This window comes from Belonocnema kinseyi, chromosome 6, assembly GCF_010883055.1.
Source record: "Belonocnema kinseyi isolate 2016_QV_RU_SX_M_011 chromosome 6, B_treatae_v1, whole genome shotgun sequence".
Classification (NCBI taxonomy): domain Eukaryota; kingdom Metazoa; phylum Arthropoda; class Insecta; order Hymenoptera; family Cynipidae; genus Belonocnema; species Belonocnema kinseyi.
This window is the reverse complement of record NC_046662.1, coordinates 15422843-15437671: the sequence shown is the minus strand read 5'-3', so window position 1 is coordinate 15437671 and position 14829 is coordinate 15422843. Positions and strand designations below refer to the sequence as shown.

Genomic DNA, 14829 nt, shown 5'->3' with positions numbered 1-14829 from the left:
TGATTCTTTAATTTAGAGTTCTGAAAATGTTAACCTGGATTTATATTTTTGGAACTTAATCTGAATCTTTGAACTCTATTATTTATAAAAGTTAAAAACTCTTAATTTTACAGTTTAAATTCATTAAACTTGAAATTATTCAGTTGAAAAGTGTTAAAACCTTCCAGCTTATACGAGTAAATTATTGAACAATTCAATAGAAAAATTTTGAATTTAAAAAGTTTTAAACTTCAATTTTAAAAGTAACAAATTCAAGAGTTCCACTTTGAATGTTTTAGTTTTTTTTATTACTTGTACTTTTACTGTTCAGCTTTATATTTCGTTTTTTTTTAAATTTTATTGACCGGGAAAAATATTTCCAAAACGGGAAAATACCGGGAAATGACCGGGAATTTTCTTCTTTGATTAAAACGGTCACCCTGATTTAGTCGAAACTGCGTAATTTGAAAATCTTTCACTCTAAAAATTTTCCATTTAAAATTTTAAAGTGTACATTTTAATTTAAAGAATTTAAAAATGCAGTTTTAAAGACTTATAAAAATAAAAAATTAGAAGCGTTTGAAATCGAAGCTTTTTAATAAAAAAATATTTTTAGTTGATCAAATATGAATATAAATCACGTAATGATTTAAAAAATTAAATTGTACTTTAAGATTTAAAAAGTGAATAATAAGTTATTTTACAAGGCGATTCGGAATTAGTTCAGAAATTTAGAAATTGCAGATTTTAACGTTAAAAATTAAACTGTTTCAATTTGCAAGTTCTATTATTTGAACAAATGCATACGCCCGATTGAAACTTTATAACTATTTTCAATTTTAGAATAAGTTTAAAATGATATATTCATAATTAAAGGCTTTTATTAAATTTAGAATATTATTTCAATCTAAAATATTCCATTTTTAAACAATTCAATTTGGAATGTTTTAATTAAGAAAAAGAACAATTACTTAATATTTAGAAATATCTGACTGTTCATTTGAAATCAGTAATTATAAATTAAGTATTAACAAAAAAATAAACTTTGAACGCTACAATTTTAATTGTACTTTTTAAGAAAATTGTAATTATTAAGAAAAAATGTGCCATTTTGATTTATCTTAAATATTGTACACCTATTATTATTCCTAGAAAAAATTCGACTAAGTTGAAAAGATTTAAGAATTTTTGAGGGCTCCAGAAGAATAAAAAATACTTCATAGAAAAATTGAAAATGATTTTTTATTTTGAAAAGTTAATTTTAAGAGAATATTTAAAAAGATTAAAAAATTATAAAAAAATGAATGTGGAAAATTTTAAGGAAATTTCTTTAATTTGGCAGGATTTAAACAAATTTTTTAATAATTAAAAATTTTGAAAAATATAAAACAACTTGTACATGTTTCAAGATTTTGAAACAAAGTTTTGAAGCATTTTAAAGATTTCTAAACGATTTAAAATAATTTCATTTTTAATTTAAGAAGTGTTCAGTTTATAAAAAAAATTTATTATTCATCTTTTGCTGTTTCTTGCTTAAAATGATGTAATTTTGAAATTTTGAACTGAATCTGAATCCTTGAACTCTATAATTCATAAAAGTTTCTACATTTTTAATTTGGCAATTTAACTGCATTTAATTTAAAAATTGTTCTGTGGAAAGTGTCGGTGAATTAAAAAACTTTTTAATTTTAGTTTTAAAACATTAAAACTCTAGAGTTCCACTTTGTATGCTTTAATTTACAGCACAGTTTTTGCTACTTCAAATGGAAACTTTTTTGGCTTTATATTTCAAATTTTTTAATTTCATTGACCGTGAAAAATGTATGCGAATCGGGAAATTACAAGAAGCTTTTTCCTTTGCTTAGAACGGCCACCCTTGATATAAATTCTAAACTTTAAAATTTATTTATTTATTTTAAAGAACAAAAATTAATTTTCTATCATAAAAGATTAATTCTCAATAAAAAACTGCGAGTTGACATTTCAACCAAAAGAAATTCTATTTAAAATGAAAAAGATTAATTTTCAACAAATAAATATTTTCCAGTTTTGAATTTTCAGCAAAAAAAAAAAAACAGATTTTCAATCAAAAAGATGAATTTTCAACTAAAAATGTTAATCTTAAACCAAAAATGATTCGTGACAAAGTAGTTCAATCAAAATAGCTGAATCCAGAAGGAAATAAGCTTAATTTTAAACCAAAAAGTTTCATTTTTATACAAGAACGATAAAATTTCTACTGAAGCATATGAAATTTTAAAACAAAGTCAAAGCTTCATCAAAAAAAAATTATTTTACTTTTCAACTTAAAAATGTGAGTTTTTAACAGGAGGTAAATTTTCTACGAAGATGCTTGACTTATTAATCCAAAAAATACGAATTTTTAACCAAAAGGGATGACTTTTTAACCATATTATTGCATTTTCACCCAAACAATTGTATTTTTATCCAGAAAAGGTAAAATTTCTACTAAATCAGATGAATTTGTTAATTAAAAGGACAAATTATCAAACACATAGTTGGATTTTCATCTCAAAAAGTTTTCCGTAGACTTTTCAACGCTAAAGTATGAATTTTTATTAAAAATCTAATTTTCCAGGAAAACAGTTAAATGCAACCAAAAATGGTGAATTTTCAACAAGTTAGTTAAGCCTTATTCGAAACAGATTATTAGTTTTCAGCCAAATACATTCTGAAGCCGAAAAGATACATTTTTTACAAAACAGTTGAATTTTTAACTAAAAATGACCAATTTTCTATTAAAATGATGAATCCTTATCTGGAATAGCTAAATTTTTAACTAAAATATGAATTTTCAATCAAGGAGATTAATTTTTAACAAAACAAAGAAGAATTTTGCAACAAAATACATGAATTTTCAATTAAAAAAGATAAATTGGCTACCAAAAATTGAATACTTATATTTTTAGTTAAAAAATTAATATTCAACCAACGAGATGAATTATGAAGCTTTTAATTAGAATGAGTCAATTTTCAATAACAAGCAATTTAATAATATAAATCAATTTTCTTTTACAATGATCAATCTTCAACCAATCAAATGTATTTTCAACAAATTAGTTAAATCTTTTAACGAAAAATATAAATTCGCAACGAAAAATTATAATTTGAACAAAAAAGGTTTTAATTTTTATAAAAAAAAAAGAAAAGAAAACAGTTAAATTCAACCAAAAAGAGAGGAATTTTCAACAACTCAGTTGATCCTCGATAAAAAAAAAATTATTAATTTTCAACCTGATATGTTTTTAAGTCGAAAATACGACATTTTTACGCAACAGTTGAATTATCAACAAAATAGTTGAATTTTCTAACAAAAAAGACCGATTTTAAAACAAACGGTTGAATTTTAAGCAAAAAAATGAACCGTTATCTGGAATAATTGAATTTTTAACAAATAAAAGATAAATTTTCAGTCAAAACGATTAATTTCTATCAAAAAAGACGATTTTCTTCAACAAAATACATGAATTTTCAATTCAAAAAAATAAATTGTCTACCAAAAATTAAATAGCTATATTTTCAGTTTAAAAAAATGTTTAACGAAAATGATAAAGCTTTTAACTAGAATAAGTGGATTTTAAACCATAAATATGAATTTTTAACCAAGATGCTTATCATTTAACAAAAAATATGAATTTGCGACGAAAAATGATACTTTTAACAAAAAAGGTTTACATTTTTTATAAAAAAGCAGGTAGTTTCAAATAAAGAAGACGAATGGTCAACAAGATTAAACCTCAATAAAAACAGATAATTAATTTTCAACCAGGTTGATTTTTAAGCCAAAAAGACGAGTCTTTTATAAAACTGTTAAATTTGTCACCAAAAAAGACGATTTTTCAACAAAATAATTAAATTTTCAAACAAAAAAAAAGGATTTTCCAACAAAATACATAAAATGTCAACGAAATAGTTAAATTTTCAACTAAAACAGACGACTTTTCAACCAAATAGTTGAATTTTAAACCGAGAAGATAAATTTTCAACTACGGTGATGAATCCTTATCTTGAATAGTTGAATTTTTAACCAAAATATGAATTTTCAATCGAGAAGATTAACGAATTTATGAACTTTAAATTATAAAAGATAAATTGTCTACCAAAAATTGAATAGTTAAATTTTAAGTTAAAAAATTAATGTTCAATCAAAGAGATGAATTTTTAACTAAAATTATTAATATTTGAACTAGAATAAGTGAATTTTCACCCCAAAAAATGATTTTTAAACCAAGAAGATTGACAAAACATCGTATTTTCAACTAAATTTATCAATCTTCAACCAAAAAATGTATTTTTAACGAAGTAGTTTAATTTTTTACCAGTTGTTGAATTTTCTTACAAAAATATTAATTCACAACGAAAAATGATATTTCAAACAAACAAGATTTAAATTTTGAATAAAAAATAGTTTATTTCCACCAAAAAGACGAATTTTCAAAAAGGTAGTTAAACTGCAATCAAAACAAATGATTAATTTTCAACCTGATTCATTTTTAAGCTAAAAAGATAAACAAAAATTTAAACCAAAAAGATGAATTTTTAACTAAAATAATGATTGAATTGTTTATGAAAAATTGAATAGTTAAATTTGCAGTTAACAGAACTAATTTTGATCTAAAGAGATGAATTTTCAACCAAAAAGATCAATTTCCAACCCAGAAGATTAATTTCTACGAAAGAAGATAAATTATCACCTAAAACATAATTTTTTAATAAAAAAATAACAAAAAAATCAACCTAGCGCTTTCCAAACATTCAATTTGATTCTCACTTCAAAGTGCTTTTCAAATTGGAAAAATTTCATTTAAGATGGAAGATTTTAAAATTGGGAAAATTAAATTCTCGGTGCCTTAAATTTGGCATGTTGGTTTGGAAATATCAAAAGGTTCCAAATAAATAACTTGGATTGAAAATTTTAATTATTCGAATCTTCAGACGCTTCAACATTTTTTTTAGAACTTCTAAATACATTTTAAAATTAATCGAAATTTTCCTATAATTTTTGAAAATCCTGCAAATTAAAAAAAATCCTCAGTCTTCCATAATTTTTTAAAGTGAAAAATCATTTTCAATTTTCCTAAGAATCTTAAGAAAATTTTTTATTCGTTTGAAGTCTTTCACAATTCTTAGAAAAATTCTAAATTTTTGTTTGAAATCTGCAAAAATCTACATTTTATTTTAAATTCGACTGTAAGTATTTGAAATTGTTTCAAGGTTTAAATTTAATTCGAATCTTTTTAAAACTTTTAAATGTTTCCTAAAATTACTCTTAATATTTTTTCAATTAAGAAGTCTTCTATTGTTATTAACAAATTTAAATTCAATTTTTTTTTAATTTGCAGGATTTTCTAAAAATTATAGAAAAAAATTTAATTCATTTTTAAATATATCTAAAAGTTCTGAAAAAAATAAGAAAATAATTTTGAATTTGGAAAAATTTTGAACCACTTCTAGATTTCTCAAGATTTTCAAATAAAATTGTAAAGCTTTTTAAGGATGCCTAGACTATTTAAAATAAAAATAATTTAACTTCTAATCACAGAAATATTAAGTTAAAAAAAAATATAGTTTTCAATTTTTAATGTGTCCAGCTTAAAATTACTTAAAATAATATAATTTTGACAATTTTTAAAGTTCATTGCTTGATTCTTTAATTTAGACTATTGAAAATGTTAACTTGGATTTATATTTTTGGAACCTAATCTGAATCTTTGAACTCTTGCCATTTGGCACGTGTAAATTTTTGAGCATTTGAATACACAATTTTTTAATTGAAAAACTTTTAAACTTAAATTTTAAAAGTTTGGAATTCAAGGGTTCCACTTTGAATACTTTAATTTGTTGTTTATTGTTTATTACTTTATATGGAAAAATGTTTAGAATATAGTTTGATTTTTTAAATTTCATTGGCCGTGAAAAATGTTGGCGAACCGGGAAGAAACCGGAAAATGACCGGGAATTTTTTTCTTCGATTAAAACGGCCACCCTGTAAAAACCTCATTGGCTCTTAATCACTTGAATTGGGTTTATATTTTTAAAATTGAAATTGTGAGAATTAAATCCACAAATAATCCTTTTTAATCAGAAAAGTCATAGAAAACTTTATGCAAATTGAGAAACTTGATTGTTTTTTAGTATATTTGTGCGGTTAAATTAAAACTTTCAAATTATCTGATTAATTATTGCAAATATTATAAATTTTCCATGTTAGTGTTTTTCACTAGAAATGAATACAAAGCATAAAGTTTCAAAAAAACTTAAAATTTGTTTAAATTGTAGGTTGTGTTAGTTGATCTCACTAGAAATGAGCATTTTTAAACAAATATTATCATTAAGACTCTCAATTTTCAACAATTTTACGTTTTGTTACTGTTTTTGAACGTTTAACGTTTAAAAAAAAAATTATTCAATTTTAAAGGTTTATAATTTAAAAAAAAAAATTAGGCCACACTGTATTATACCAAAATTTCATTATTTAAAATAAGAATCATTATAATTCGGACAAGAATGAAAATCTTTTAATAATTTTGGATTATTTTGTGTGTTTTCGTCGGAAACTGATGTTTTTAATAAAATAAATTACATTTTCAAAAAGTTTCACAATTCAAAAAATCAAAAAAATTCAAATCAAATAATTAAATCAAATATAATTAATAATAAATAATTAATAATTAACTTAATAATTAAATCAAAATCAAATAATTAAAATTGTTTGGACACTTTTTACCTCAAAATTTTGAATGTATTTTAAAACAAAAATTATAATTTGAAGTTAGTTAAGGTTCAATCAAAACAGATTATCAAGTTTCAGCCAGATACATTTTTAAGGCAAAAAGATGAAATTTTTACCAAAAGAGATGAATTTTGAAATAAAAAAGACGTTTTTTTTCAAAATAGTTGAATTTTCAACGAAAATAATAATTTTATATTTTTCGATGAAACTATCTTTTTTTAGCTAAAATATTCATTATTACATTTTCCGATTTTTGTTTGTTTGCAAATTCCATCATTTGGTTAAGAATTTATCTCTACTATTTGAAAATTCTACAATTAGGTTAATAATATAATTATTATATTGAAAATTCAAATATTTAGTTAAAAGTCATCTCTTTTGATTGAAAATTCAACTGTTTTGTTATAAATTAGTGTTTTCGATAAAAAATTCGTCCTTTTTAATACAAATTCATCTTTTTATTCAAAATTTAATCGTTTTGGTTAAAAATTCGTCGAAAATTCTTTTTTTTTTGTTCGAATTAAACTGATTTTGGTCAAAATTAAAATCTTTTTTTCGTTTAAGTATTAATTATTGTATTTTTCCATGAGAATTCATATTTTGTTGTTATTGAAAATTTGAGTATTTTATTCAGCATTCATCTCTTTTGGTTAAAAATTCGACTGTTTTGTTAAAGTCATCTACTTTGGTGGAATATTCAACTGTTTTGTTGAAAATTCATTATCTTATTTGGTTGAAAATGAATTTTTGTTGTCAAAAATTCAATTTTTCAGTTTTAATATTTAACTGTCTTCACAAAAAATCGCCTTTTTGATTTGAAAATTATACTATTTGCAGATGCATTTGTATTTAGTTGAAGTTTAATCTTTTTTGTCTGAAAATTCATCTCTTTTGATAAAAAGTTCATTTGGTTGTAAATGAATCTATTTGGTTGAAAATGATTTTTTTTTGAAAATGTAACTGTTTTTCGTTAAAGTTTAATCTTTTTTGATTGAAAATTCAGCTTTGCATGCTGAAAATTCAACTCTTTTGCTTAAAAGTTCAACCATTTGTTTGCAGATGCAACTTTTTGATTTGAAATTAATTTTTTGTTTTTGAAAATTCAACTATTTGATTGAAAACATTCGTCTTTCTTGATTGAAAATTGACTTTTTTATTGATAATTCATATTTTCGGTTTGAAAAGTCAACTATTTTAACCAATATTCTACTTTTTTCCTTGAAAAATTAACTGTTTTGTGAAAAAATCCTCTTTTTGAATTAAAAATGTATCTCTTTTTGTGGAAAGTCTTTTTTTTTGGTTGAGAATAGTACAACTAGAAAAGATTCGAGTTTGGGAAGGAATAAAGTTGAAATTAAACAATAGGAACAAAAATTATAATTTGTTGTTAAATTAAAAAAAAATCTAGAACCTAATAATTCCAAATTGAAAAAAAAACAACTTGAAATGAACAAAATTAAACATGATGTTCAGAAGCTAAAAAATTTGTATCTATTCAATGAAGTAAATTTGGAAGGTGCTTTAGTGAATTTGAGATAAAAATATGAAAATTTCAAATTTTCATCAGACCTCAAACATTAAAATTTGTTACAAAATCCTTTCTTTTTCCTTTGCGCTTTCAAATTGTTAATTTTTCTATAAAATTATACACTGTCGGCTTTGCAAAGAATTAAATTTTTACACACAAAAAAAAACTAGAGCCTAAAAATTATTTCAAATTGAAAAAACTCTTAAATGAAACAAATGTTTAATTCAGAAAATAGGAAATATCATTTTAATAATAACATTTTTTAAGATTGCTAGGAAAATTAATAATGATCCTTTTTAATTGTTTGAAATTCGAATAGTTTTAACAGATATTTAGAAGTTATGAAAAAATTTAAATAATATTTTTGAATTTTAAAAAATTCGAAACAACGTATAGATGTTTCAAGATCTTGAAATAGAATTTCGAAGCATTTTAAGGATTTTTAAACTATTTAAAATAAAAATAATTTAACATCATTTGAACAGAGAGTTTTCAATCTTTTACAAATTTATAGTTGGAACTAGAATTTATTAAAAATAATAATCGGAAATTTTAAATTTTAACAAATTCCGAGTTAGCACTGGTGTTTATCCAAAAGAATTATAATTCTTCTTGGAACGGGGAATGTTAAAATTAAAATAAATTCGGAGCTAGAACAGGGAATTTTTTATTAGAATGAATTCTAAGTTGAAACAGGATATCTCCGAGAAAGATTAAAATTATGAATTGGAACAGGGAATTTTACAAACATTCTAATTCTGTTTGGAAACGGAAAATTTTCGTAAAGTATTAAAATTCCGGATTTGAACAAGGAAATTTTCATATTTAAAAAATTCTGAGTTGGAACTGGAATTTATCCCGGAGAATAACAATTCTCAATGGAAAATTGATTTTTTCCAAGAAAATTATTATTTGAATTGGAAAATTTTCGAAAAGAATTAAAATTCTAGATTTAAACAGGGAATTTTTCTTCAATTTAGAGAATTAAAAGGGGCGACTGAAAATCCCGAAAAATAAAATTCCCAACACTATCAAATTCCCGAATTGGAAAATTTCCGAATAATAAAATTCCCAGTAGTTAATAATATTAACAAATTGGAAAATTTCTGAATAATGAAATTCCCGACAGAAAATTGACGAATTATAAAATATCTTAATTGTAATATTCCCGAATTTAAACAATTACAATTTTTTATAAATATGTTTTATTGATTATAAATACAATGATGGTTTTTTAAAATGATTTTTAATGTCTAAAATTTCAAAAATTATTGTCTAAAGGAAAAATAATAATACTCTTAAATAAAATAATTTTTTAAAAATCATTACTGTATTTATAATCAATAAAACATATTTATAAAAACTTTCAATTTTTTAAATTCGGGAATCTTACAATTCAGAAATTTTCCAATTCGGATATTTTATAATTCGTCAATTTTCTGTCGGGAATTTTCCAGTTCGTTAATGTTATTAACTGCCGGGAATTTTATTATTTGATAATTTGATTATTCGGGAATTTTCCAATTCGGTATTTTTATTTTTCGGCAATTTTATTATTCGGGATTTTTACAGTATCGGGAATTTTATTTTTCGGGATTTTTCACTCGTCCCCATTACAAATTATAACGTGGATTTATATTTTTGAGACTGAATATTTGAACTCTACAATTAATAAAAGTACAAAATTTGTAATTTGGCAGTTTAACTGCATTTAATTTAAAATTGTGCAGTTAAAAAGTGTTAGTTGCTTACATATTATACGTGCAAATTATTGAGCATTTGAATACAAAATTGTTGAATGAAACAAATTTTAAGCTTTAATTTTCGAAGGAAATTTATTAGTTTTATTGGATCTAGGGAAGTAGGAATTAATTTTCAAAGATTTTCTTTAATTTTGGAAATTTATTAAATTAGAGTTTAATTAGCTTTATTTTATTCGATTATTCTCCATTATATATATATTTCTCTTTCTTTAAAAGTCTCTAAATTTGAAAAAGACCCGGGATTTGGGAATCAAATTCCTTAGAACCCCGGTTATAAGAAAATAAATTTAAAAGTGTTATCTAAAATTTAATCAAATGATCGTAAAATATCAAATTAGTATGTTTGTAAATTAGGTTTAGAATTTATAGAATAAAATCTTTTAGAAATTCTGAATACCTCCATATAATGAAAAATTAGCAACAAAATTGATCTATTTTTCTTAGCTGATAAAAACAAAAATTTAACCAATTGGAGTTCTTTCTGAAACTTTTACTCTGTATTCGTAGAGAAATTAATTTTTAGAAATTTTATATCACTTATTTCACGTATGAAACTTTAAAAAAATCATTCTAGTCGATCTGTATAATTAAAAAAATTTCATGCTACTATTGACACTATTTTTGATCTCTGAAATAAGACCGTGACCTGCTCGGAGCTCAATTCTATTTTTTTCTTCTGCAAGCCTTTCTATTTTTTAAAGTAAATTTATTTTTATTCTCTGTACTGTTCTGTATGATTTATTTTCTGAGGATAAAGTAATAATTAAATTTTCTTTTCGACAGACTTCGATCACGAAGTGAAGTGTCTGAGAAAATGGCTACGTGAAATGGAAGCTCGTCTTCAACCCCTGAGTTTCCATGTCGATTGGAGCAGAGCTGAACTGGAGGAAAAAGGAATCGAGCACATGGTAAGTCTTTTTTTTAAGACACCAAATTAAAAAGATGAATTTACAAAAAAAAATGTAATAGTTTATATTTTAACCAAGGAATTTTCAATCAAAAAAGATGAATTTTCATTTAAGAAGATTAGTTTTCTAATATGAAAGAAGATTTCTCGATAAACAAGGTCTCTGGTGACCTTGAAAACTTTGAAAACCTGGAACTCTTCTTGAATTTTTTTTAAACCTTGAAAACCTGGAAATTTCCTTGATTTTTTCATGAAACCTTGAATTTTAATTATTCTTTTTTTCTTTTCTTTTTAAACAGTGATTTTATCGAAATGCGAATAATAATTTAAATCTTTTAGCCTATTATGAAAGACAAAATATTTGAAAAGATTTCAAAATATTTTAAATATCTTTAACATTTCATAAAGATTTCACGGATGTGAACGATTTAAAAAAGTTGCGCACGCCAGATTTCAATAAAGATTTCACAGCAATTTCACAAACATTTTAAAACTTTAAAGATTTAAAGGATTTCAACTATTTGAAAAAGGGTATAGTACACCAGATTTAAAAGATTTCAAAAATTTGAAACGATTTCAGGAGGTTTTAAAACATTTTAGAAGATTACACAATATTTCAAATAATTCAATGAATTCAACGAATACAATAGAATTTCCAAATAAAGATTCAAGAAAGATTTTATAAACATTTCAAAATATTTCACAAAGATTTCATTGATTTAAAACATGCAAAAAAGGCTTGTAAACTATATTACAAAGTTTTCACAAAAATTTCACAAAGATTTGGAACATTTCGCAAAGATTTCGAACATTTCAAGAAGATTTTAAAAATTAAAAGTTTTTTAAAAAACAAAAAAATTTTTAAATTAAAAAATTAAAAATTAAAATTGAAAATTAAAAACAAAAGATTTTAAAGATTTTAAAAAGGGTATATTAAACCGCATTTCTAAGATTTCAAAACATTTTAAAGATTTTAAACAATTTCAAAGTTTTGAACCGAATAGTTGAATTTTTAAGCTAAAAAAACGAGCTTTCTACAAAACAGTCGAATTTATAAATAAATAATTACATTTTTAACCACAAAAATTAATTTGCAACAAACTATATACATTTATCACCAATTAAAGGAATTTTCAACAAAGAAAAATTAATTTTTTTAAATTAAAAAGACGAATGTTTAACCAAATACATCGATTTCTAACCAAGTAGGTGATTTTTAAACTAAGAAGATTAATTTTCTACCAAAAAAAAATATTTTTCTATAAATTATATAATTTTTCAAACAGATAGTTGAATTTTTAACAAACAAAAAGGAGTAGTTAAATTTGGTATATAAAAAAATTAAATTTCAATTTTTAAGAACAATCTACTATTAAATAGTTGATACTTCTACCAAATTCTTGAAGTTTTAACAAGAAAAGTTAATTTTCAATCAAATAGTTAAATTTTAAGATGAGAAAATTAGTTTTTAACTGAAAAAATAAAAATCAAATATTAAATTTCAACAAAATAGTTAACTTTTCAATCCAATAGTTATATTTTGAGTTAAAAAAAATTAATTTTCACCCCAAAAATGGTAATTTTTAAACTAAGAAGATTAATTTTCTACGAAAAAAGATGATTTTTCAATAAATTACATAATTTTTTAACTAGATAGTTGAATTTTTAAACTAAAAAGATCTATTTTTAACAAGCAAAAAGGAGTAGTTAAATTTGTATATAAAAAATTATTTGCCAATTTAAAAAAATAATCTGCTATAAAACAGTTGAGTCGTCTGCCAAATTTTTGAAGTTTTATCCAGAAAAGTTAGTTTTCAATCAAACAGTTAAATTTTAAGATGAAAAAAATTAGTTTTGAATCGGAAAAATAAATTTCAACAAAATAGATAAATGTTTAATCATATAATTAAATTTTAAACCAAGAAGGTTAACTTTCTACTAAAGAAGGGGAATTTTCAACGAATTTAAAACTAATTTAAAACTAATTTAAAATTAGTTGAATCTTTAGCCCGAAAGTATGAAATTTCAACAAATTAGTGAACTTTTCAACCCAATAGTTATATTTTCCATTTAAAAAATTAATATTTACCCCGAAAAAGATCATTTTTTAACAATTATTCCAATTTTAAACTAAGAAGATAATATTCTACCAAAAGAATGATTTTTCAATAAATTACATAATTTTTCAACCAGATAGTGGTTTTTTCTAATTAAAAAGATAAGTTTTTAACAAAAAAAGTAGTTAAATTTCTATATAAAAAATGATTTTTCAATTTAAAAAAACAATCTACTATAAAACAGTTGAGTATTCTGCCAAATTGTTGAAGTTTTAACCAGAAAAGTTAATTTTCAATCAAATAGTTAAATTTTAAGATGAAAAAAATTAGTTTTGAATTGACAAATATAATTTCAACAAAATAGAAAAATGTTTAATCATATAGTTAAAGTTTTAACGAAGAAGATTAACTTTCTACTAAAGAAGACGAATTTTCATCGAATTTAAAAATAATTTAAAATTAGTTGAATCTTTAGTCCGAAAATATGAAATTTCAAAAAAAAAGTTAACTTTTCAATTCAATAGTTAAATTTATCACATTTTTGACTCTTGAATAAAAAACGTGAATTCTTAAGAAAGTAGTTCAACTTTCGACCAAGAAGTTGAATTTTCAACGAAAATTATAATAGTTGATGTTTCAACAAAAATGGATTTTAATTTTAAATTAAAAAAAATTAAACTTAACCAAAATATGAATTTTCAACTAAATACACGCATTTGTAACCAAATAGTTGAATTTTTTCACTAAAAAAGATCAATTACAAAAATTAGAATTACTTTTTAACCAAGCATTAAATAGTTAAATTTTCAGTGATTAGAAAAAAAATGAATTTAGAAGAGCGAATATTCCACAAAGCAGTTGAATATTCTACCAAATATAGTTGAATTTTCAACCAAGAAGATTAATTCTCTACCAAGAAATACCAATTGTCAATCGAATAGTTGAATTTTTACACTAAAAAATATCACTTTTTAACTATTAATATAATAATTAAATTTCTAATGAATTTAAAGAAAATTTCAATTTGGAAGAGCAAATTTTCCAAAAAACATTCAAATATTCTACCAAATAGTTGTATTTTCTACCAGCTTCTTGAGTTTTCAATCCAAAACGACCAATTTCTCACAAAACAGTTGAATTTTCAACCGAAAAATATAATAGTTCAAATTTTAAGGAAAACATATTTCAATTTAGATAAAAAACAATTGGACTTAACCAAACAATCAATTTTCAATAAAATACATACATTTTTAACCAAATATTTCAATTTTTAAACTAGAAAAGATCACTTTTTAATCAAGAATAGAATAGTTTAATTTCTATTGAAAAAAATTTCAATTTGGAAAAGCGAATTTTCTAAAAAAAAGTTAAACATTCTACCAGATAGTTGATTTATTTACCTTCATTTATCGAAAGATATATATTTTTGTTTAAATATTGCTCAAAAGATTACTTGAAATTTGTAATTTTATATAAGATTTTTTTCCTGTTTGCAAAATGTATCAAACCTTAATGGATTGGTTCAAAATCAATCACTTTTTTTTTAATTACGAAAAGAATGCCCAAAATTTTTTCAGAATCTTAAAAATTGTAATGAATTTATTATTGATTTCTTATTATAATAAATGGATTTATTATATTTTTATTGTTCTTGAAATTGTTGCAATTACATCTCTTATTATTTTATTTTAAAAAAGACATGGAAAAGTTTCGCCGGTATAGGCAGTTTTCTATTATACGAGCTTAAGGGCATGTGACACAGCTAAATACCTATATTACCGACCACAGTTTTTCAGTTCACTGAATGTTTTTTTGAACCTCAGAACTTTTTTTGTAAATAA

General features: G+C 22.5%; 1 protein-coding gene across 4 annotated transcripts in view; it reads left to right on the top strand.

Annotated features, from left to right (window-relative positions):
- The window catches only part of LOC117174400, a 478217-nt gene that overhangs the window by 30844 nt on the left and 432544 nt on the right, over positions 1-14829 (top strand). For all 4 annotated transcript variants that reach the window (XM_033363493.1, XM_033363492.1, XM_033363491.1 and 1 more), the window contains one exon: positions 10808-10932. In XM_033363493.1, coding sequence (XP_033219384.1) covers positions 10808-10932 — 125 coding nt within the window. The remainder of the gene's footprint in view (positions 1-10807; positions 10933-14829) is intronic.